The 26,656-nt window shown below is 41.3% G+C and overlaps 2 protein-coding genes across 3 annotated transcripts in view; one reads left to right on the top strand and one right to left on the bottom strand.

The window, feature by feature from the left end:
- Nucleotides 1-13,537, bottom strand: part of TMPRSS4 (transmembrane serine protease 4) — a 39,779-nt gene extending 26,242 nt beyond the window's left edge. The window contains exons 1-2 of one of the 2 annotated variants that reach the window (XM_073657057.1): nt 13,394-13,537; nt 13,151-13,291 (exon numbers count right to left, since the gene is read on the bottom strand). In XM_073657057.1, the coding sequence (XP_073513158.1) occupies nt 13,151-13,153 (3 nt within the window). In that variant the 5' untranslated portion in view covers nt 13,154-13,291; nt 13,394-13,537. The other variant, XM_073657058.1, reaches the window with a different exon arrangement.
- SMIM35 (small integral membrane protein 35) overlaps nt 4,401-26,656 on the top strand; it is a 60,789-nt gene continuing 38,533 nt past the window's right edge. The window contains exon 1 of the mRNA XM_073657059.1: nt 4,401-4,582. The gene's annotated coding sequence lies outside the window, so the exon portion shown is untranslated. The remainder of the gene's footprint in view (nt 4,583-26,656) is intronic.

Consider the following 26,656-nt stretch of genomic DNA (forward strand, 5'->3'; position numbering starts at 1 on the left):
GTGGTCTGGTCATGGTGTCGCAGTTTTTCTCCCTTCTGTGTGGTATTATTCGGTCACTATGTTGTGGTAATATGTGGTCTGGTCATGGTGTGGCGGTATTCCCTGTATGTGGTATTATTGGTCATTTTAAAAAAAAATTTATATGACACATTCCCTTAAAGAAAACTAAATAAAAATATTTCTAAAAAGAGTATTGGATATTTTAAGAAAATTTTAATAGGTTAGAGTAGGGCCCGGCCAGAAGAGTCTACCTTATCGTGGTGGCGGCTTTAAAAATCTTTTGGCCAAAACAAAAGCTGTTGGCTATGTATGTGGCACCGTCACATGGCCGAACGTCAGGAGAGCCTGGTGGCAGCGACGTGGACGAGCGCCAAGATTCTGCAGGGATCGCATGGGGGTAAGTATAACAAGTTTTATTTTTCTTAAATACAATTAATTAACTAGGAGTGGGGGGGATGAGAGATGCACATGGGGGGGGATGAGAGATGCACATGGGGGGGGGAGATGAGAGATGCACATGGGGGGGGAGATGAGAGATGCACATGGGGGGGGAGATGAGAGATGCACATGGGGGGGGAGATGAGAGATGCACATGGGGGGGGAGATGAGAGATGCACATGGGGGGGAGATGAGAGATGCACATGGGGGGGGGAGATGAGAGATGCACATGGGGGGGGAGATGAGAGATGCACATGGGGGGGAGATGAGAGATGCACATGGGGGGGGGAGATGAGAGATGCACATGGGGGGGGGAGATGAGAGATGCACATGGGGGGGAAATGAGAGATGCACATGGGGGGGGAGATGAGAGATGCACATGGGGGGGGGGAGATGAGAGATGCACATGGGGGGGGAGATGAGAGATGCACATGGGGGGGGAGATGAGAGATGCACATGGGGGGGGAGATGAGAGATGCACATGGGGGGGGGAGATGAGAGATGCACATGGGGGGGGAGAGATGCACATGGGGGGGAGAGATGCACGGGGGGGATGAGAGATGCACATGGGGGGAGGATGAGAGATGCATCGGGGGGGTGAGCTGCACATGGGGGGGTTATGTTTACATAACTTTGTTGCCTTATGAAGCGCAGGGGGGGCCCCCAAAAATTTCTTGCACAGGGGCCCACTACAGTCTGTGTCCGCCCCTGGTGCAAGATATATGAAAGCCCGCATAGAGTGTGCTCAAAAACACATGAAGGACTCCCAGACTATGAGAAATAAGATTTTCTGGTCTATTGAGACGAAGAAGGAACTTTTTGGTGATAATTCTAAGCGGTATGTGTGGAGAAAACCAGGCACTGCTCATCACCTACCCAATACAATCCCAACAGTGAAACATGGTGGTGGCAACATCATGCTATGGGGGTGTTTTTCAGCTACAGGGACAGGACGACTGGTTGGAATTGAAGGAAACATGAATGCAGCCAAGTACAAAGATATCCTGGATGAAAACCTCTTCCAGAGTGCTCTGGACCTCAGACTTGGCCTAAGGTTCACCTTCCAACAAGACAATGACCCTAAGCACACAGCTAAAATAACAAAGGCGTGGCTTCAGAACAACTCTGTGACCATTCTTGACTGGCCGAGCCAGAGATCTGACCTAAACCCAATTGAGCATCTCTGGAGAAACCTGAAAATGGCTGTCCACCAACGTTCACCATCCAACCTGATGGAACTGGAGAGGATCTGCAAGGAAGAATGGCAGAGGATCCCCAAATCCAGGTGTGAAAAACTTGTTGCATCATTCCCAAGAAGACTCATGGCTGTACTAGCTCAAAAGGTGCTTCTACTCAATACTGAGCAAAGGGTCTGAATACTTATGACCATGTGATATTTCAGTTTTTCTTTTTTAATACATTTGCAAAAATTTCTACATTTCTATTTTTTTTCAGTCAAGATGGGGTGCAGAGTGTACTTAAATTCTAAAAAGTTCATTTTTTTCTTCTCATTAACCAAATGGCTGCAATGAAATAAAGAGTGAAAAATTTAAAGGGGTCTGAATACCTTCAAGTACCCACTTTATGCAGTTTTGTGAATTCTGGCATTATAAAAACTATCGAGAGATCCTGACATTTCTAGTTGTGTTTGCAAAGTGTTTAACACTTTAGATTCCTAATAAATATGGAGCATTATAGCGGTCATGTAAAAACAAACAACCCCCCCCCCCCACAAAACCAAAAGGTTTCAGAAGTTGCCAAAATACTGCATGCACTATGGTCACCTTACAAATTGCTTATTATTATGCTCAGTGGGAATTCTAAGGTATTTTCCCATATGATGCTTTTCTGACTCTTATGGTAACAGAAGAAGATACATTATCATGTGTCCAGTTTCTCAAGGAGCATTTGATCATCAGAATTTCCTGCTTGAAGATTATCATTGTGAGACAGGCTGAAATCGGATGTAATGGAGATTCTGGTCATTTGCTTTTCAATACGTGGATGGTCCCAACTTATTATGGTTTATATTTTGCACATGAAATGTTACCGTCAAGACAAAGAAGCAGAAAGAGAATAAATTCCTTCCATCTAGATTTTTTTTTTAATTTTAATTTTTTTTAGGGAAAGTTCTCATAAGAGGCATTCACAGTGGATTTCATAAAATCTCATTCGCACCCTGCAGAGAAAATTTGAAGCACAAACAGACCGGTGCTGTGGATTTGCAATATTTGCTACACAAAATTCTACATATTTAAGCCCAACCCCTGAGGGAATGCCTTCCTCCAAAATACCCAGGAACGCCCCCTTTAGGAGTGTACGCACAAAAATCAGGATAGTTTACAAGTATTGCAAAGAGCGAAATGTGTGCAATATCTGCAGCAGTTCTGCAAAGAAATCCCCAACAGTTTGCACCGTGACCAATTTCACTGCATAGGCAAATTGTCTCTTAAGAAAAGAGGACTAGAACTCTAGCGCCACCTATTGGAAGCAGCGATCCTAAAAGTAGGTGGCGAAGAGACATTTAATTTCCCAGAGGAGCATGCATGGCTTATAAGTCTCCTCACTCTGACATGCCAGGCTTGGCCTATCACTCTCCACAAGGAGAAACGTTACCCTTTAGACGCCAATTTCACTGCAGAAATTTTAAGACCTGTATGCACCCTTAGGATATATGCACACAAGAGTTTTCAAGAGTTTTTGGAGCAGAAACATGTGGTTTTTGAACTTCCTGTACTTTTTAGAATTTTTGCTCTGAAAACTACTGGGTAAAAAACCTTCCAGGGTAACATACTCTTAGGTACATTCTCCGTGGTTGAATTCTAATATGGATTTTTTTCTGGCCTGGATGAAAAATCCAAAACAGAAAAAAAAAAAAAAAAGGTTTGGGGTGCTTTTGTTTGGTGTGTCTTTGATGTACTTTTTGGTATAAGGCTTTTTTTCCTGCCTCAATCAATGCAATAATAAAATTTGGATAATTTTATTTTACAGCAGAAATGCCCCAAGAACTGACCTGTTGCTTCTTTTTCCAGATGGAAAAAAAGAAAAACTATTTCTATGTTCATTAATTTATTCAAAGGGCATTTATAAAAGACAAAAAATGTATCTTTTTGAGGCAGATGAATGCGGTTTTCCATGTCAGGGATTCATGTAGTTTTTTTTCTCACTGATTGTTGCCTTGATCGTGTTAAGTTTGGAGCAGATTCCACAAGGAGTCCGCATCAATGTTCTTTATTCTGGTTGCAAAATTTTCAAAAATATTGGTTGGAACCCCCCCTCCCACCTCCTAAAAAAAAACAAAACAGTAAAACAAAAACTTACTGCATGAACAGGAATATGGCTTTTGCATTGCAATCAGCAGTAAGAGTATTCAGAACAGTTTTTGGTGTGGATTTCAAATGAATTCTATAGCAAAATAAATAAACAAATAAATCTTAAAATACTCATCCAATACTCTTCTTATTGACTTCAATGTGAAATGGACATTGCTGTTCATACAGCAAGTTTTTTTATGATGTTTTGAAAACCAAAGTACGTATTCCTTGTGGAGTCTGCAAACTTTTTTTTTCTTTATAGAAAATACAAAACAAAAAATAGCAAAAAAAAACCCATCTTCAAAAAAACAGCACCAGAATTAATAACCGTGGGCAAAAAAAAAAAAACACGCATGGATTTCTCAGTTGAAAACCACATCAGAATTTACATAAATGTAAGCATTTTTTTTTTTTCATTTTTCCAAAAATTTTAAAAGCAGATAACTAAAATTGCCAAACTTTTGATCATGACTGAAAAATCTTAAAAACATACATATAACATCTGCAGGAGCTAAGGAGTTAATTTATGCTCTTCAGAGAAGTAAGTAAGCAAAGAACATGAATGCTGCCAGTCTCTTAGGCCCAGAGCATCATGAGTGGGGACCAGGGAGACCAGACCGGGTGCTAAGAGACCATGGAAACAAATCCCACAATCCTTGAGATTGCGGCGTCATATTTCTTTTATTCTAAGGTAATATAGAAAAAAATACATCAAGGAGGAAAACACAATGCAAGACTGTCTGCCATGAGGATGCACCTCCTGATATCACGCATCGAAAATCACTGAGGGTTTCTGTATTAAGCAAAAGAATATACGGGGCAGAAGTCAGGTACGTGTTCCAAATCAATCATATATTTAAGCACCCTAATACCTATGCATATAGCTTTGATGATACTTAAAAGGGGTATTCCCATCTCCAAGATCCTATCCCAATATGTAGTAGGTGTAATAATAGTAATATTAGCAAATACCCCCAATAAGAAATGTAGTACAGTTCTTCTGATTAGCTATGTCGCCCCACCTTCAGGGCATTGCATAAGCTTAGAGATCTATGGTTATGACCACTAACAACTAACTGTCACTATAGGAGTGGTAGTATCCATGGATACCTAAGCTACTGCAATGCCCTGCACATGGGGTAAGCAGCATAGCAAATCAGAAGAACTATACTACATTTCTAATTGAAGGCATTTGCGGATGTTATTATTACACATACTCCATATTGGTATAGGATCTTGGAAATGGGAACACCCCTTTAAATATCGAGGGTATAAGTCTGGAGAACAATGTGGTGGATAAACGGAGTGCTGCCCACGTAATGTGCATGCGAACTGCAGATGTAGTGCGGCCTCTCAGACAACCATGTGGAATCAGAATTATTAGGTTGCTGCATTTTTTGATCCCTTACATATGTTATTTTATTGGGGGAAAAAAAAACAAAACAAAAGTAAATTCTGCTTTTTATTCAGTTTTTTTTCTTTCATCATTCACGGCACGATTAAAGTCAAATGGGGAAATCTCTTTTGAACGTTTCTGCTTCAAAAACTGCAAGTGGTCTCTTCATTTTTTTTTTAATTTAAAAAAAGTCTGTAAAAACACAAGTAAAAAAAAAAAAATAAAAATAAGACACCAAAAACACTGGGAGAAAAAAAAAGTGGATGTAATATAAAAAAAATGTAATGTAGCAACAAAGAAAAAACTTGTTTAATAAAAAAAATAAAAAGGTGTAAATATTTATCATTTGAAGAGTAAATAGAAAAGAAAAGGAGATGAATAAGACTTAAATCTATAAACATCACATTGATCAAATGTAATTAATTTTTGCTTTAATACTTTTCTGATTTACTCTTCTTTTAAGAGACATTATATCCAAGAAATATATCAATTTTCTTAATCTGTTGTCCAAGAAGTAAATTGTGAGTTGTGTTAGTGCGAATCCAGGAAGGCTGGGGTCAGTCTCACGTTGTATGACTTTTGGCACTAGATGGCGCCATTAATGGCTTCTCACAATACATATTCTATGGCCAGGAGCCTTTCCAGCCCTGGTTCATGGCCAGGTCATGGAATTTTTCATTTTCGCAGGTGACAGTGATCGGTATGTCACCCGACAGTAATGACAGACATGATTTGTTATGCATGTCATTGCTACCATTTGGCCGACAATTCAGCATGGAACTAGAAATTCAAGCTCTTTGCCACATCTATAGCCCTTCCGCTGAAACTGTGCAACAATCTGATTTCTGCAGAGATCTAATCTGGCGGCACGGGCTACCAACCAGGGTCCTGATAATCTTTTTTGCTCAACTAAAGTGGTGGATTCGCTCCAGATTTTCTATCCAGGTTTACGGGGGAGAAAAATCTGCAGCATATTACAGCAGGTCATTTTGGACTGTCCTTAAAAGTAGTGGTTCTCCAGTGAAGAAGATAAGTTATTGTCTATCCATAACTTATTGTTTGTGGGATTCTGAACATGGAAACCTACAGCGATTGGCACAATGGGGCACTTTTATCCCCACTAGCATGGCGCGGCAGTAGCCATGCCTGACCGCCAATCCATTCATTTCTCATGGAGCCGCCAAGCTCTGTGATCAACTTTTTTCGTAGCACCTGTTCTTTTGACAAGCTGCATTCAGGCATAACAGAAGTGGCCTTTCAGTTTGGGCTAGCTATTGGACGATGGCATCAGTAATGCATACCTAGAAGTAGGGATGAGCGAGCAGACCCGTGGAAGTTCAGGTTCTGGTACCCAATCCAAACTTTATTCCAAAGTTACAGGTACCAGGACTGTACCCGAACTTGAACCAAAACCCCATTGAAAAGAAGAAAGGAGAAAGAAAGAGAGAGAGAGATTTCAATCTCAAAAGTTCGGGTCCCCACTGAACTTTTGAGCTTGAAATCTCTCTCGTTTTCTCCTTCCCCCGAACATTGCAACAGACTTCCGTGAGAAGTCAGTGTTTGGCGTTTAGCAACTGTCCGGTACGAACCCCGAACTTTTTAAGTTCAGGTTCGCTCATCTCTACTTAGAAGTGAGGGAAAGGTAGTTCCAACACCTGTAATGCTGGCAAAGTGCTGATGGAAAACAAATTGTGTTAAGTTACAGATCTTGGAAACAGGACAGTTTCTGGACTTGTCATACTAGTATATGCACCAAAAGCAGATTTATCTTGTTGATGAGGGCAGCGAGACCAGGTTTATCTACAGGTATGAAAGTACAGATATGCTTTAAAATTCAACTTTTGTTGCCAATCTACTGTATAGCCAGTACCAGGAAAGTTGGAGAGAGGGTAATACATTCTTGCTTCCTCAGTTTTGGAAGAAATTTCTTTTTGGGTATGTTTAGATTAAATCGTATACTTCTCTACAGGGATCATTTCCAGAAAGCAAAAGCTTCTGGGAACCGAGATTAAAATGGATTTAAAAATTACATCAAAGTGTAATAAAAGTGCAAATCAAATGAGATTCTTACTAATGAATGCAAAATTGCTTAAGAGGCCGTTAATCCTCGTAGTTGGAATGTGTAGACATCATTTCGATGTAAGAATAATAATAATTATGTCCCAAGTCTCCTGAGGAAGATGAGTAATGAACGCAGTTCCATTTATCCACGTTTTTCTTCGAGTAAAGATACAAAAAGCCATTGATTTTTGAGGGCAGAGGAGCTCAGTCACAGAATAAGGCCACGTTCACACGTTCAGTATTTTACATCAGTACTTGTAATCCAGAACCGGGAATGGAACAATCAGAGGAAAAAGTATAATAGAAACACGTCACCACGTCTGTATTTATCACCCACTCCTGGTTTGGGTTTACAAATACTGATGTAAAATACTGACCAAATACTGAACGTGTGAACTTGACCTAAGAGGGATTTGATAGTTGTATGTAACTTTTTGTTGTCAGAAAAACAGAGCTCTGTCCTCAGGGAACGTCCACACTGATGAATATGCAGCAGAACGCATGTGAATAACGCGTTGTATTCGTATTGTAATCGTGGAGCAGATTTTCAGCAATATCATCCACATGTAGAAGATATTATGCCATAAATATCCAATAGACGCGGGCTCCACATCTATCTGGAGAGTGGGAGCCTGTGTGCCGTCAGGAATGGAGAGGTGGTCACGCATGCGTAGTCCTCTCCGTTCACTAGTAAGGAGGATAGTCGTCTATGATTAATGGATCTACACAAATTTGAGTCTTGAGCAAAAAAAGTGACAGCTGAGCCTTAGGGAAGAGTCTCAACTCAGAAGAGGATCACATTGCAATGCACGGACTGGCTGGTGGTTCTCCTGAACCAAGCGTGAAAGCTGCATAGAAATACATGCTGTCACGCTAGGATCGGGAGAACCAATGGTTAGTCCAAGCATTGCATTGCGATCCTTGTCCAAGTTATACGTCCGGCTTACTTTTCCCTAACACTGATCCCCCACTCTGGGACGGAAAAGTGACTATACGTGTTTCAGAGCCCCATTCTCAGGACCTCTGGGACATCCAAGAACAGCAAGTCCTTTGCGTAGGTGATAACTTCCGGTGAGAACGCTCTTTAAAAAGGTCTAAGTCAACAAAAACAGCCAAACCCTTTCACTGTGTTAACCATGTGTTTTCCCCATTTAGTGAATAAACATTCATGGATTTTCCCTTCCCAAGTTAACAACCCTACAGTTATTAACGAACAATGAGAAAACCTCTGATGTCAGCTCACCCACATGGAGATTCCTTGCTTGGAAACAGAACAAAGAAGGTGTCCAGCAAGTGGATTATCCATAAAAAGGCCACTATTTTATTGTGATCCAAGATAGAAAAAGAAAAATTAAAAAAAATAACCAATTAAAATACAAAGCAAACGCATTTTGGACAATAGTCCTTAATCACTGCAAAGATTAAGGACTGACGTCCAAAATGCGTCTGCTTTGCATTTTAACTATTTTTTTAGCGGTGGTGGTTTGGTTGTGTTTTTTGGGGGAATTTCTATCTTGGATCACAATAAAATAGTGGATTGTTTTTACTAGATAACCTGCTTGCTGGATACCTTTCTTCATACATTTATGAATGTTCTGATGACCCTCCACCTTGGACTGAAAAGTCACTATATATTTGCCTCCACTGCTCAGATCAAAGTTCCTTACCTCCTGCTCCAAGTCGTACTTTTCAGCCCCAAGGTTGAGGGTCACTTTAATATTGTAGGATTATGCACTTTGGAAGGTTACTCACTAAATGAGAAAATACAAGGGTGACATGTTGAATGGACTTGGCACCAATAGAATGGAGCAATGGCCGTGCATTCGCTTTAGTGTTCCAATCATTTTCTATAGGATTGTTGGAAATAGCTGAGCCATTGCTCTATTCTTATAGGACTGCTGGAGATAGTCAATTACAACAGTCCAGTCTCCAGAAGTCCTATAAAAAATAAATGGAGAGGTGACGTCATGCACTATCACCGCTCCATTCCAGTGCGGCACTTTAGGGTCCATTCTTGGGAAAAGTAGGGGTCTGAGCAGTCAGATCCTCACCGATCACCTGTTGTACAGGTGATAAAGGATTATCGCCAACATTAAAAGTCAACCGTGGCATCCATCTTCTCCAAGGCAGATTGTGGTGGGCACCAAAAACAAGAAGATGGTTGTGCCATTATATAAATGTCAAATTGCAAAAATTAGGTAAAATTTTGGGCACCAACGTTGCCAAAAAAGAATAGTAGAGCTTGAGAGGGTTCAAAGGTGGGCTACCAAAGTACCGACCCCAAAGATTAGTAAAATTGGCTTTTGTCTCATGAGGGAGATTACCTACGTCTGGATCAACATTGCAGAAGAATAAATTGAACCGGATGAACTTCGGTCGTTCCAGCCTTTATTACTGTCTCAGTATAGGTCTCATCCTGACAGGACTGGTTGGTTTACCTTCTATTAACATTGAAATCTTACTAGGGCGTCTTTTTTTTTTTGCCAAGTAAAACAGAAAAAGTCAGTGGTCAGACGGTAGAAAACCAGAAATACAAGGAGTCATTTCAATGCGTTTCCCACAGTTGTCGAAACCATTGTGGTCTGAAACATCAACATGAAGTCATTGTGATGTGGAGATGAGACCTTTGCCAATGTTTATCCAAGTCGAATTAGAACAGAAAACATTGTCGAGAAATATTAAAGTTAGTTGGATAATGGATTCGTCCATTTGTAAGTCCAAGCACGTGCCATTTGTAATTCGGTCACCTTTGTGCAGATGTACTGTATATCGAGAGTAGGAACCCCTGACACATGTTTGACAAGTTTATGCCGTGGATTCCACTATTTATTTATTTTTTTGTACTAAGGAGTATAGAGTTTATACTTAACACATGCATTTAAAGGGGTTTTTAGGAGATTCTGATAAATCTCATATCAACTCCTCACTGTGCCAACATGGTTGGCAAAAGTCTCCTGATCTTTCTGATACAATCCTGGCAAGAACTTAGTTGTCCTGGAAAAAGAGGTGTCATACGTGTAAACTTAGACTTAACAGTTGGCAGCCCCCAAGTGCTTTGGGGACGTTTCCGAAAAGGTCACCCCACTCTAAAGTTAGAAAGTATGGGACAGGTGTAATCCACATCCAACCTGCATGGGCAAAACTGGAATTTTTTAGATGCAACCAGTCTCTGTTTGCAAAACTGCCATAGGCAACGTGTCATTCATGTCATTGCACCACACATGGCAATTCTCAAATTTTGCAATAGTCCAAATGATAGCCGCCACTCATATCATCTTAAAAGATTTGCGTTATTGATCCAGTAGTATAAAAGGCACAAAAAAAAAATGGTTGAACACAACAGCACAAAAATGAAAAAGGCAGAAAGAAAAAAAATTGTTTATATTATATATAAACATATATATCTCAACATGCTTCAGACCTATCCTTTGCAAATTTCCATGCTTCACAATCTCTTACCATCTTCTATGGAGAAAAAGTTACAAGTATTTGCAACTTTCCAGCATCTGAAATGGCAGGAATCAGAGCGCCAGTCTGGCTATCCACTCTCTGGATGCCGTGGTCAATAGCGACTGCGGCATCTAGGGGGTTAGAGTTGGAGGGCTCCCTTTGTTGCTCCTGTGGTCCTACAGATGCAATACTATTTAAAATTGGATGAAATGGCCAATTTTGACCATAATTTGCAATTATAAGCCGGTTAGTTTCGTCTGATGACCGTCCAACAAACATTTGTATTTGTTCAAAATTGATTTTGGCTGGTGCAGTATTTATTTTTGATCATTGACCAACAAACGATCGTTTCTTGGGCCATTTCCATCTAAAATGCATGGTAGTCAAAAATGCACCCTCTTCTGAAGGTATAACCTGTAGACATCAAGGCTGCAATTCATCAAACAGTTTTTGGTAGAATTCTGGTGCAAAACTGTTGCAAGATTTTTTTGCTAAAATTGGTGCAAAAAAAAAGTTTTTGGAGTTTTTTTACATTAATTCTGGCCAGCAACGCCAACTTTTTGAAAAGTGGGAGTAGCATTGTATGAAGGGGATTAATGAAAAGCAAAATCATTTTTGCCATAAAGGTGGTGTAAACTATAACAGAAATAAGCTCCAGTTTGCACAGCGGGGCATGGAAGCTAAAAGAATCGCCAAATTGATTGACACTTGTGTGCAAAATGCTCATTTTGATGAATCGGGACCCAAGAGTTTGCTATATTTTCTGCTGCCAATTTCCAGCACAGAATGAGACCGGCCTCATGTGCTACCCGCTTTCCAGAAAAATACAAAATAAAAGTCGCAAAACCATTGAACAGCACAAAGATCAAACATTAGAAAACAAAAAGCAAAATGCATTAGGTTACTACTTAAGACGCATAAAATATATCTCACATGATATAAAGGTGAAAGTCTGACTATAAACCTGCTGCGTGGAGCATTCGCTACATTCATCCTCTGATTTATGTCACTTTTAGAGCTTTATAATACTCCTCTATAATAGAAGGGTGTTTTTGTAAGCAGATCCACTTCGCGATGCATATTGAAGAGTATTTGAAGCCGTTTTAGGTGTGGATTTTGAAGCTGATCCGCTTTAAAAATTCATAGAAAAACCTCTGTGTGAACATACCCTTAGGACTCTGACAAATCAGATAAAACATTTTCTAAAAAAAACAAAAAAAATGAATATTTCTAGTATTGTTAAATGGTTTTATGCATTTTTACATTTTGGTTATGTGTTTTTTAATGCACATTGCATTTGTTTTTTTTTCAGTACGTCCCAATGGATTCCGTTTTTGGACCATTTTTAGCCTATGAAAAGCAATAGGTTGAATTTTAAAAATGTTTGTTGTGTGTTTGCAGAGTTTATATTTGCAGAATTGATTTGTTTTTATCTTCGGGGGTTCAGTTGTTTAAAAAAAAAGCAGATACAAAGTGAAATTGGACGTGTATTGGGCGGCGCGCGCAAAACATTGCACTGCACTCTGATGTCATCCGAGTGCAGTCCGACATATGCCAACTCACACAATGGAAAAATTAAGTTCTCCATCTTCTCCGCACCTATAATCCGATTCTCACATGCGAGAGAATAAGATCACAATTAAATGACAGTCATTATTTATCAATCTATCCCACCAATTCAGGTTATGCTAGGTATTAAAAAAGCCCAGGCATGGGATTTCTATATGCAGCATCAACAACTTATCGTGGGCACACAGCCTTAAACATCACAAGTCATGTGAATTTTTTTTTTTTAATTTCTCATGGTATCATATAAGCACAAAGTGACATATTAACGCATGTATGGTCTTGGTAGAAAAAAAAAAAAAAAGGTGTATGTTACGATTTTGAAAATTTAAAATATAAGCCACAAAACAGTTATCAAAACCAACCTGGAAAAAAGTAACTGCAACATGTATCCTGTGTTCCAAAAGTTCCCAATCAACCCAAAAAAGTTCATGTAAAAGTAAAATTACTTTACATTAACATTGATTTTTCATTAGTATGTACATGTGTTTTTTTTCGCCCTTGCTGATTTTCAAAGGTTCTACAGAAACGTATAAGGGGAAAACTCCAAAAAAACTAACTTAGAATACGGTGTGTTTAATAATAAAAACAAACAAACGCAAAAACGTAACAAAGCAAAACACTTTCTATGAAGGACGTTAGATATTATACTACTGACTTTAGCACAACATCTGGCGTTCTTGGCCAACAAACGCCATGCCAGGCAAAATGTATCAAGCCATGTCTGCGAAACCAACGACAATTATGGACCATCTGCTCGGGTCATGATCATCTCCATAACTGCTCGCCGTATCGGTGTCCTCAATCCCATATGATCACGACGGTTTTCAGCAATGCACCAGGATTGATTCCTACTCCCTAAAAGAACATAAGACACAAACTTCCTAGAATGACACCATGACTAGGTTAGTCCACAGACACTTACCATGATGATCTTGGAACGTCAATCCTTCCACTTCTCAGACCACTTATAGGACACTAGATCTGGCGGTTGCTCCAAAGCCCAGACTTGGCTTTAACTATCTCAGCATGACGGTTTCCTTCTTTCTCTTCCTTATCTGCATGTCTATTTTAGAAAAAAGGAGCATAAGAGCATTGAAAGTTGTCAAACTGGTTTAGCCCTGCCTCGCACACCTTTGACTACACCGCTCCTTCCGCCCTGACTCACCTGGACATGTGAAGACTGCAGAGGCTCCTGACAGGTCTTCAAGCTCCGTCAATGGCTGTCAGGCTCCTTCCTTCAGCTCTCTCCATTGTTAGGAATAAGGAAGTAAATCCAGAATTAGATCACTTGTATGTTTACCTGGATTCTTACAAAATATCCCTTGTAATGACAACTAACCGGAAAAATGGAGGTTTACCGGCAAAATAAAAAATACGCACATCCGGGTAAAACTAATTATTTCAAACCTACAGTATATTTATTATAGGAAGGCGGAGAACTATTTAATGTCATCCCCTACTTAACGAAGCGTGGGCAAAGAAGGCCCCATTCTAGACAATGGTAACGTTTTAGGTCATGTTCACACTCAGCATAAACTCAGAATTTTTTTTTTGTGTGCACTAAATCCACTTCATTTAACAGTTCAAGCAAGAAGGATGTGATTTCATGAAAACTCCTGTCCGCTGTGCATATAAAATTACTGAACTCTGAGTTTTCTATGCATTTTTTTTCCCCTTTAGGCCTCCATGTGGAATCTGAAAAAAAAATAGGTGTAATAAATGGAGTTGTGTTTTTAAGAGTAGAATTTCTGCACATGGAAAAAAAAAATCTGATTCAAATTTGCATAAAAAAAAGGAAAAAATATATAAAATCCTCCGCAATAAATCAGAGCAGATTGCTATTCCGTATTTCGGTGATGAAAAATGCAGGTGGTGGAAACTTTTTTATTTTGTGCTCATGGCCCTTTTTTTTTCCCGGATGTACATTTTGGAATAAGGGGGGGAAAAAAAAAGCCAGACCAAGAGTTCAAGAGTTTTGCAATGATAATTTAAAAAAAAAAGAGTAGTTTTTTTTTGGAAAAAAACCCCACCCAAGAAAAGATAATAAAAAAGTGTATCCTGCACCACATACATTTTACCTTCCAGAAAATATATGATCAAATTGGTGTAGTATTAAAAAAAGGGTGTGTGTGAATATTCCCTAACTGGGAAATGAAGAGTAATTATTTTGCTTGCTTTTTTAAAAAATCATAAATCTGTCAGAAAACCTCATGCCACACAATGCTCCATAATGTGATAGAAACAAGCTCAAGTTACAATTAGAAGATTTCCCCCAAATAATAAACCTATCAGATGTCAAGTTTGGGACTATGACCCCGAGAGGTGAATTTCCTACGATCACATTTGGATGGCGTCTATAAACCAGCAGGAGACTTACCTCCTCTTGGGTTTAGGTCTAGGAGTTTTTGCAAATAAGTCTATCTGCTGCCCTAATAAAAAAGCACCTCTACTGAAATAGGAGGGTCCTGGGCAAACTTTTTTTGATCTTATCCCTAAATAATAGAGTAAATCAGGCTAGAGACACACACAGTGATCTGTAGCATTTTTCTTTGCATTGGCGGTTGTAGGGTTAAATACACATATCGTCGGAGCCTAAAGTCTGACGTATACACTCATGAGCCAGAAAGAGGCCAAAAAATAGAGTTTTTGCCCTCGTCTGCTGAATGGCGGCCTATGGAAATATTACAATATACCGCTAAGGCTGTGTGCCCACTATGCGTTTTTCAAGCGTTTTTGATGCGGAATGTCTGCAGCGTAAACGCTTGCAAAACACTTGGTAATTCGTGCCCCATGGTCCCCAATGAAAATCTGCATCTTCTGTGCCCATGCTGCGGAATTTTCCGCAGCGGATTTTCCTTGCAGAAAAATCTGCAGCATGTCCATTATTTGTGCGTTTCCGCATGCGGATTTGAGGTCCCAATGCACTTGAAAAACGCAAGTCAAATCCGCATGTAAAAACGCGTCAAAAACGCTTGTAAAATCCGCAAGCATTTTTGACTGGCAAGAACATGCAGAAACGCTGCAGAAATTTTCTGCTTCATTTCTGCATCGTGGGCACATACCCTAAGTGCATGAATGCAGGCAGTGTGCACCATATGCTTGTGGAGTTTTGCCATGAAAATGGCTTAACAATCTGCCTCAAATTCTCATGTGTTACATGCAGATTCTGTTCTTGGATTTGGTGCCAGGTTTAGCAGCGGATTTCTCATATTACATTTCAATGAATGAAGTCCACGAAATTACCGATGTTGCATGCTGTGGATCAGAAAATTTGAAGACTGACGAGAAACAGCAGAGGATATTTTACGCTGTAAATAAATAGGGTTTGTTGTAACCCATTGCACTGTTCATTGTTGCAACATTTAATTTGATTTCCCAAAGGTGCTTTCCCAGGTCAAATGAATGGCTACCAACAGTCCTAAATCTGCTGGGAAAGTCCCTATTTTTTTTTTAGATTTTTTGGACCATATAAGCCCTGCCAAAAAGTCAGAGGTTGTAGGAGAGATACCCGTGCAGAAGTGGGATTGCGTCTTAAACATCGTGGTTCCTCCAACCCTATTTTTGAACGCTTGTTCCATTGGTACCATCTTTGTGCCATGTGGCTAAATACTGTGCTGAAAACCAGAAGACCTTTTATCTTGTACTATTTGTAGAAGATCTGCAAAACAATGCAACATTTTCGAAGACACATTCCAAAAAAATGGGTTGCGCTTTTCAAGGTACAAGTCCAGTTGTTGGATTTTAGGAGATGCATATTGGCTGAAGAAACTTTACTTGAATGTAGACATTCTGAAAACTGTGTAGAAATAAGACTGGATTTAATAAAGCCATGGCGAAAACTGACTCTGTGAGATTGACTGCAATAAAATTTGCAAGATTAGGAAAAAAAATATTTTTTTAAATGAGGAGACAAAGGTTCAGTACGAGCAAGAGACAAAGGTTCAGTAAGAGCAGTAGAGAAAGGTTCAGTATGAGCAGGAGACTAAGGTTCAGTATGAGCAGGAGACAAAGGTTCAGTACGAGCAGGAGACAAAGGTTCAGTACGAGCAGGAGACAAAGGTTCAGTACGAGCAGGAGACAAAGGTTCAGTACGAGCAGGAGACAAAGGTTCAGTACGAGCAGGAGACAAAGGTTCAGTACGAGCAGGAGACAAAGGTTCAGTAAAAGCAGAAGAAAAAGGGTCAGTAGGAGCAGGAGACAAAGGTTCAGTACGAGCAGGAGACAAAGGTTCAGTATGAGCAGGAGACAAAGGTTCAGTACTAGCAGGAGACAAAAGTTCAGTAAGAGCAAGAGACAAAGGTTCAGTAAGAGCAGTAGAGAAAGGTTCAGTATGAGCAGGAGACTAAGGTTCAGTATGAGCAGGAGACAAAGGTTCAGTACGAGCAGGAGACAAAGGTTCAGTACGACCAGGAGACAAAGGTTCAGTATGAGCAGGAGACAAAGGTTCAGTACGACCAGGAGACAAAGGTTCAGTACAAGCAGGAGACGAAAGTTCAGTACGAGTAGGAGACAAAGGTTCAGTACGAGCAGGAGACAAAGGTTCAGTAAGAGCAGTAGACAAAGGTTCAGTATGAGCAGGAGACAAAGGTTCAGTATGAGCAGGAGACAAAGGTTCAGTACGAGCAGGAGACAAAGGTTAAGTACGAGCAGGAGACAAAGGTTAAGTACGAGCAGGAGACAAAGGTTCAATATGAGCAGGAGACAAAGGTTCAGTACAAGCAGTAGACAAAGGTTCAGTAAGAGCAGTAGACAAAGGTTCAGTACGAGCAGGTGACAAAGGTTCAGTATGAGCAGGTAACAAATGTTCAGTACTAGAAGGAGACAAAAGGTTCAGTAGGAGCAGGTGACAAAGGTTCAGTACGAGCAGGTGACAAATGTTCAGTACGAGAAGGAGACAAAAGGTTCAGTATGAACAGGAGACAAAGATTCAGTACGAGCAGGAGACAAAGGTTCAGTATGAGCAGGAGCAGTTTATGAGCGCCATATTGTGGACAACACAAATCTATAACACATGCATGACCTGTAAAATGTGGAGCACGGCAGCATCAGTAGCGCAAAGGAGGGTTAATTATAGACTACAATGTTTCTTTATGGATTGCATACATTTTTTTTCTACTTGTACTTAAAGGGGTTAAGGCAACGTGCAGTATACAATAGCATTAAAAATCTCTCTGTTCTTGAGAATTGAGAGGATTTTTAATAAGAGCTAATTTGCTAAGTTGCATGTTTAAACAACCACTTTGAAACTTTTATCCATTTTAAGAAGTTGCGACAACCCCTTTAAGTCACTGATTGCCAAGCGATTTTCAAGGTACAAGTCCAGTTCCCGGGTTTTAATAGATGCATATTGGCTGAGGAAACTGTACTTAGATGTAGACAGCAAAAACTTTACAAGGTCAAGTTATTTTTTGCTTTTTTCTTAAATATGAAATCACTTTCATCACAATTCATGACAATTTATCATACAGTGCCGGGGGTAATTTCTCAACGACTGTACTTCACAAAAATTGAATTTTTTTTGTGAATGTCATTTTTGTGCAAAATTCAGCGACTTTCTGCTGTTTTGCTTTCTCCTGTCACTTTTCAAAAGTGATTTGAAAAGTGGGAGAAGATTGGCAGGATAGGCGGAGGCTCCAAGATTGGCAGAAATTTGATGCACTAAATTTATTAAGATGTATGTGAGTTTTCAAAGAGCAAGATATGGTTTAAGACTGGCATATGAAACATATGAAATATGGGTCATGTTTACATCTTAAAGAAGCGCTCCCATCAATGTTTTTATCCTCTTAATATATTGCAGTCATCATATTATATAGCACTGTATACTTACAATTGCTCATTTTGCCTTTCTACCTGGCTAATTCTTCTCTTTTCCATTAGGTCTATGACATCACGTGATTAAAAACAGACTAGCTGAATCCTTCTAAGCTCTGTGTAGAAACAAGAGATCAATTTTTCCTGTATGACTCATAGGTCACTGCAAAAGTCATGGCAAGGGGAGGGAGCAGCTGGGTCAGGAGTTGAAGAGGGGAATGATAAATGCATGGACGAGAAACTTCCTGTTTCTACATTTAGCAGAGAAAAGAGAAGAATTATCTGGTAGAAGGGCAATATGAGCAATTGTAAGTACACAGTGATGTATAATATGATGATTGCAATATATTAAGAGCATCAAAGCTTTGATGGGAGTGCTTTTTTAAAGGCTGGGTTCACATTAGGGTTATCAAGTGCATTAAAAATTACCTTGATGCTTATCTAAAGGCATTCAAGCATCTAGCTACATCTGTACCTGAATCCGGATGATCCATTTGCTGATGAGTTTTCTGGTAAGTTCGGCACCGTGAAGACGAAACAACACTCCCGTCAACTGGGATAAGGGAGAATGGATGCAAGGAAATCTCCAAATGACAGTAAGTTCTTTGGAACACACAGAAGATTTCCTCCATACTTGGTTCATGATGGGATATTGGTGTTGCTGCTGTTGGATGCTGATGAGGTGGCGAATCCCCTTTAAAGAAGAGAAATCAGATGGAGTGCCAGTTTAAAAGTATTTAGATGTAGTGACACTTTGTAGTAGGGTGGTTCCGCACTCAGAGATGGCATAAGGATGTACCCTTTACAGTTGTCAGTTGAAAACCTTTGGTTACAAGAAGGCAACATGAGTCAACAGATTGGAGAGATAAAAAATTGACACTTGCAACATTTGGTCTACATTCATAACAACCTGAGTGTGACTGAGGTTCTGCTGAGGAGACTGGCAGAAGACTGTTGCATGTGTCAGTAAATGGTGGAAAGCCAAGAGTTATAAGTGTCAGCCAAGTGTTACAAGTGTAAAAGCAATTGACCATGAAAGAGGTTGGAACCAGCACTGTAAATATATACTAAGATGCTGAGAAAGTGACACAAAAACTGTTGCAGAGTAATGGATGTGCTGCTGAGGAGTTTGCCAGCATACCAATGCAAGTATCAGCAAATGGACACAAATTTAAGCAACTAATTGTCTACCCACGTACATGTTATCTTGTTGCCTCTTGTGAGACTTTAAGACCATCAAGCTTCTTGATTCATGTAAGGCTTTGCACCATCAAGCACATTACCTCATGTAAGACCATATAACCATCAAGCTAGTTGCCCAATGTTAGACCTTATAGCCATCAAGCTTGTAACCTTTTGTAAGACTGTGTAACCATTCAGCCAAGTGTTACAAGTGTAAACCAATTGACCATAAAGTAGCTTTTGACCAACACTGTGAGTATATGCTGAGATGCTGAGAAAGTGACACAAGATTGTTGCAGAGTAGTGGATGTGCTGCTGAGAAGTTTGCAAGCATACCAATGCAAGTGTCAGCAAATTGACCCAAATGTAACCCACTGTTATAGGGACTAATTGTTTACCTCCGTACATGTTATATTGTTGCCTCTTGTGAGACTTTAAGACCATCAAGCATCTTGATTCATGTAAGGTTTTGCATCATCAAGCACATTACCTCATGTAAGACCATGTAACCAACAAGCTAATTGCCTAATGTTAGACCATGTAATCATCAAGCTTGTAACATCATGTAAGACTATGTAACCCCTAGTGTTACATGTGTAAAACCAATTGACCATGAAGTAGGTTGAGACCAGCACTGTGAATATATGCTGAGATGCTGAGAAAGTGATTTAAAAAATGTTGCAGAGTAATGGATGTGTTGCTGAGGAGTTTGCAAGCATACCAATGCAAGTGTCAGCAAATTATCACAAATTGAATCCACTGTTATAGGGACTAATTGTCTACCTCTCAAGAGATTGTTGGACACCTAGTGTGTGGCACCCAGCTGCGCTTGGTACCACAGATCCTAGAAGAGTGCATTGATGGAATCCTCCACAAGAGGCCCCCATAAACATTCACACATCTCCACCTTCCACCTCAGGCCAGCAGAGGGAGCCAGTTAGGGATATAAATAGGGAAGGTGGAGCTAGGCAGTTCAGTCTAGCCAGAACTGAGTTCCAGCTCACAGCCAGAGAGGGACAAAGTTCTCAGTTTGGTTCCTGCAGAAGTCTGTCTGCAGAGGTAGGCCAAGCTAGACTCAGGAGCTCAAGTAAGTGAGCCCAAGGTGTGCCGACGCCTGTAAGAGCGGTGAAGAGCGGCAAACTGCCGTTAGTGTGAGTAGCCTAGGGAGGGCCCGAGCGTGGCCGAAGGCGAGTGGAAAGTGAGTAGCAGTGGGGGCAGAGGAGCTTACCCAGCTCACCCCGAAACATATACCGGACACCGGGTCCGAGCTTACCGGGATCTCTACGACCCAGTAAGGCATAACCGGAATCCCTGGAGAACTACAGGTCCCAGGTTCACCAGAGAGCTGATACGTAACAGAGCCAGGAGACACATAGGCCCCGTAAGTTGGGAGCGTGCACTCCAAGAGAAGGCCCTACCACAACGTCAGCCGGTGCAGGACAGAGATAAAGTTAGGCCTAGCTTCAGGCAGGTCAGAAACTTACTACACAGAGGCAAGAAACAGGAGGCCCTACGCCCGCTCATTGGGGAGGATCCTGATATGCACCCTTCACCCTACAGTGCTCCGGGATGCGCCTGAATTACCACCAGTAAAAGGTACTGAAGTGACTATTGTGTCCGTCCCCGTTCTTGCTCTGACCCGGCTGAGTCTCGCCTGTCCTGCATCCCCCTCTCCGTACGCTGCCCTGAGGCCTAGCTCCACCTGTGGGGAGCTATACCATCGAGCTGCCTTATCACCGGCCTCAGTGGACTGCCGCAGCGCTGGTGATTCTCACCAGAAACCACAGGTGGCATCACGAACTTTCATAAAATTAACAAACAATCCCCTATTAAAAGCTGACCCCAGGGTACGGACCCGGGAGCCGACCACCGCAACATCCCCAAAGGCCAGGCAAAGGCCCGGGTACCGAGTCGTCCCCATCCCCCTGGGCGAGTCAAGTGGATGGGAGATAAACTTGGAGAAATGTTTTAGGACATATAAGACTAAAAGGGGTTAATCGGCCATGACAGTTTGGTTGTGAGCAGCTGAATAGTTGGGAAAGATGGCTGCTCACCATGTCTTCACCCCTGGGTGTGGTTCACTTTGTAAATTGAGACCTGTTTGTCTCACACATGTCTGTGTGTATGGAAGTGTGCAGAGCTCCTGGATTGAGTGCCTTCGATAAAGGACTAAGAAGCTGGACTCTAAGCCACGCAGGCTAACCAGCACTATTATATGGACTTTTTTCTTTATGTTGTACTTTGAGCCAGACAAGGACTGTATTTGAGTTTCCAGTGATGTGGTTTATGAGGACTGCAATAAACCAGCCGGAATTTTAAATAAAAACGGTTCCGGTGATACCTCATATCGCTCCCAAGTGAATAGCATTGTTACACTCTGTACAAGTTATCATGTTGCCTCTCGTGAGACTTTAAAACCATCAAGCTTCTTGCCTCATGTAAGGCTTTGCAACATCTAACACATTACCTTATGTAAGACTGTGTAACTATCAAGCACATTACCTCTTTAAGACTGTGTAACCATTAAGCACATTACCTCTTTAAGACTGTGTAACCATCAAGCACATTACCTCTTTAAGATTGTGTAACCATCAAGCACATTACCTCTTTAAGACTGTGTAACCATCAAGCACATTACCTTTTTAAGACTGTGTAACCATCAAGCACATTACCTCTTTAAGACTGCGTAACTATCAAGCACATTACCTCTTTAAGACTGTGTAACCATCAAGAACATTACCTCTTTAAGACTGTGTAACCATCAAGCACATTACCTCTTTAAGACTGTATAACCATCAAGCACATTACACCTTCAAGACTGTGTAACTGTCAAGCACATTACCTCTTTAAGACTGTGTAACCATCAAGCACATTACACCTTCAAGACTGTGTAACCATCAAGCACATTACACCTTCAAGACTGTGTAACCATCAAGCACATTACACCTTCAAGACTGTGTAACCATCAAGCACATTGCCTCTTTAAGACTGTTTAACCATCAAGCTTGTTGCCTCGTATAAAGCTGCTTATCATTAAGTTTGTTGCTTTCTTGTGAGAAAAATAATTGAAATGAAATCTGTGTGTGACTGCATCCTTCTGCCACCTCTAAGTGGGGAGTCACTTGACCACCAAAGTCCACTACATCCTAAAATATTTAAAGGGCCACACCCTTCTTCATATCTTTCCATAAGGTTGTTATGCCCCAACATTAATATTAAAACAAGCCTAACACATCAATATGCAGAGAGTGGTAGCCTACAAATGAGTGACAATCTGGAAACTTGAGACGATGCTAAATAGAGAAGGGAGGTCTAGCATGTGTGAGAGAGGCTCATTGCCTGGTACCACGAGATGGCTAGCTAAGGTGTGTAAGTTGGCCCCAGGATAATGTCAGCATATGCCTTGTCCTATGCACCTATTCTCTAAATAACGAGCTGAGCGATGGGTAGAGGGTCTGGAATAAGTGCCACAGCTGGAGGAGAGGATGCTAGGGGTGCAGATCTGGACACTGTGGTGACATCCGAGAGCTGTTTGGGTGCCACCAGTGATACTACCATCATGCCGAACCCTGGCCGATCATTTATTTACATTCCCATAGTGACAGTCCAGCATTAGTCACACTTTATAATAGGGACTTGTCATTTCTGCACCATAAAATAACATTGAGTCCTCATATAACCTTAAAGTTGTAGTAGCTACTGTACACAGCGGGGACGGATCACTGGGATCCTCTGTGTAAATGTTTGTCACTGTGTTACTCTGTGTTTGTGTGTGAAATATCCAGATTATACGTCAGGATGCGAGAAATGCAGGTGACATGTATCGTGAGTGATTGTACCGGAGCTCTCGTAGGACAAGTTTGGTGAGTGATGCATCACCCGAGTTTCTTTGGCAGATCTAGGGCCCCTCACGTGTCTTCATTATTCTCAGTGTGGAAATAGGTCACAGGTGATGACACCCAAGGAGGTGACGATTGTCAATAGCGCAACAATTCGAAGTATTTATACGCTGTTAACAATCCGCTTGCACCAGATTTGCCAACTTGAGGACTTTTTCAGGTGTGAATAAGTCCTGCACTCTGGATAGCTGAAGAATTACAGCAGTGTGCCATGGAGTACGTTCTGCATACTATGTAGGCTAACGTGTACAGAATTGTATCATGGAGGGCTATAAGTGGTCTGAGTACCCAAAATATAAGCTTTACAATTTACTGGTACACACCTATCCCGGGTATCCCAGGCTCCGTTTCCTTCCCCTGGTTTTGCTGCCCCCTGTTGTGCTCCACATCGGGTTTTGCAGGTTGGCCAAGTGGATCAGTTGACTTCATCTCCCTAGACCTATTTAAGGCCCATTAATGCACACACCTGTGTCTTGGGATTGAGACTCTCATCCTATGTTTGGTCAACCATCTGTGCTTTTATGTTTCTGCTTGCATTCATCCCTGCGGGGTTCCACTTCATTCGTCCTGCTGCTCCTGAGATTCCTGTGTTGTCAAGTCCTTCCTGCCCACATGCCTTCTTGCTTGCTACATCAACGCCTGGGGTCAGTGTGCCCACCCAGACCTGTGGCTTAGTGAATTCACTTCACCTGGTAAGGTTTCACTTAAGGACAGCATTATTTTCAACCTTAAAGGGACTAAGATACTTTTGATGCAACCTTAGATAGATGTTGGTTCAACACCTGACATCTCAACCGATACCTAGAGCCATGGCTGCCAGTTATTCTCAGCGTACAGAGCTGGAACAGCACAGCACCCTACACTGCGTAGTGGTCGTTCTCAGGTACTGCAGCTCAGTTCACATTGACTTCAATGAGAACGGAGCTGCAGTACCTAAAAATGACCACTAAACAGTGCAGGGAGCTGTTCTGTCTTCATACATTGTGTGATTCCTGTGGCCTTGGCTCCTGGCATCAGCTGATTGGTTGGGGGTGCCGGGTGTTGGACCCCCTCTGATCTTGATATTGATGACCGATCTAATTAGTCCTGGAAGAAAAACAAATTTACGAATGGAGAATTATTTTTTGTTTCAGCCTCAGTTCATACTATGTGATCATTTTTTATTTTTAGTCTTTATGCATGCATTTAAGGCCATATTTTTTGCAGGACAGATCGCATATATATTAGGAATAATTTTTAGATAAATATATATAGTAGCATTTTGTAGAATGGGGAAATGCATAAAAAATATTTTTCCTTTTTTTAATGGCCAAAGTAAGTATGGGAATATGTAATATGTTTAAATAAACTTTGAAAATATTTGTTTATTGTACTTTTTGCCTCTGTAATCCAGTTAGAGAAAAGCCAGCACTCCGTCCTTCTTTAGAAACTTCGTGTTTATTGTAACTTTATTCTATACGTTTTAAAATCACTGAACACAGATCCTCAAACATCTGACAGATTGCATAATTGTCCACCATGTCTTGTGCAGATCCGAGGCCGCCCCTTGATAACAGCCCATAGCATTATCCTCCTCCACCATCTGTACAGCGAGTACAATGCAGTCAGGGGGTAACGTCCTCCAAACCCAGACTCCTCCATCAGACGCAGATAGAGAAGTGCGATCAGTCACTGCACAGAACATGTTTCCTCCAGAGTCCAGTGGTGGCGGCTTTACACCACTCCATCCGACGCTCTGCATTGTGCTTGGTGATGTACGGCTGCATGCAGCTGCTCGGCCATGAAGCTCCCGGCGGGGGTGCAGTGTTTGTGCCGATACCAGAGGAGGTCTGGACTCTGCAGTTATGGGGTCAGCAGAGCAGTGGTGACTTTTCTGACCTCTGCTCCTCAGCACTTGGCCCCCCGCTCTGTAACATCATGGGGTCTCCACTTCATGGCTGAGTTGCTACAGTTCCTTCCACTTCTCAGTAATATCACTCATAGGTGATGGGGGAAGACTCCGGAGGAAGAAATGTCATGGACGGACTTGTTCCTCCACCGATGTCTCCTATTACAGGACCACGCTGGTATCAGTGAGCTCTGCACCACTGGCCAATCTGTCACGTGTTAGTAAAGGCAGTTATACACCGGGGGGGCCGGAGGTTATACACCAGGGGGTTGGAAGTTATATACTGTACTGCTGCCCAGAGTTATACACTAGGGTGGGCAAAGTGGATGTAATACACAAGGGGAGTGACGGCCTGGAGGTGATACACCGGGGGGTGAGGGACTGGATGTTATACACTGGGGGAAAATGGGACCGAAAGAGAAACCTGAATTCCATGAATAAGACATGTGTCCTATACTTTTCTCCATATGCTGTATCTTTTAATTAGTATTACATGTTCATCAGTACAATTAGCACAGATTACTCATTATTACATTCATTAATGAATTTGGCATGTGCTGTAGAGGGCACACTGTATGTGTCAGACTCGGCAGCATTCTTCCTACATGACCTCATTAAGGCAGTGGTAAATCTAAAATGTGCAGCTGATACAATTAGTTGGTGAGATCATGTAAATTCTACTTATCCGCATAGTTAATATGCAAATTAGAACAATAAATTCCTGGACTCGGGAATCTTCCAGTATCTGATTCACCATCGCTGGACTCCCTGAGCTGTTTGGAGTCGCACATATCCAATTCTCCATGGTACCCAACTCTGCACTCTGTATGGCACTATGTGGGCAATGTTTAGCACTAATTTAGCACAGAATAGCACTTTGTGGGCAAAGTATAGCAAATTGCAGGAAATGTATCTCTGTGATACTTTGTTGGCATTGTTTGGCACCCAAGTGGGCAGAGAATGATACTTTGTGGGCAGAAGAGGGCTCTTTATGAGCACAGTATTCCTCGTGGATACTCTTTGAAGACAATGTTGGACACTATATTTGCTTGTCCACCATCTTCCTCTACTTGGAAAGCACTGCACATGGAAAATCTGATTTTCTATTGGAGAAGGGTGATTGACAGGTCTGGACCCGCGCTCCTCCATCAGTAGCCATAGTGAGGACAAGAGAACCTTGCAGTCTGTGATGAAATCACTACTAACAAGTGCAGGAGGAGAACCTGTAATACCCACAAAATAGTGTCCCCAGCACATCTGATAAAAAAGAAAAATGAAGCAGGTAACCCCTTTAAGGAGTATTTTTGGGGTGCAGTAGCAAAGAATCTCATAAAAAAGTATTTATCGGTGTATTATACTATGACCTCAGACCTGGGCAAGGCAGGGCGATACCCTGGCACTAATTATAAAAGACGGGTTGAATCATTACAGAAGAGATTACCAGTATATGAAATGCTTAGGAATCCTGAGAAGTAAAAAAAACCATGATGAAACCTGAATGAAAGTATTCCCTGTCCCAATTAATTAAAGAGGTTGTCCCCTTTCAGAAAACTTTTTCCTATTAGCTGAGTTTGCTGTAAAAAAACAAACTGCGCTTTACGTATCCTCCCCGGCGTTGCCCCAGTTTCTGTTGCTCAGCTGCAGC

Source organism: Phyllobates terribilis, unplaced genomic scaffold (assembly GCF_046119375.1).
Source record: "Phyllobates terribilis strain yellow unplaced genomic scaffold, ASM4611937v1 Scaffold_12__6_contigs__length_324123572, whole genome shotgun sequence".
Classification (NCBI taxonomy): Eukaryota; Metazoa; Chordata; class Amphibia; order Anura; family Dendrobatidae; genus Phyllobates; species Phyllobates terribilis.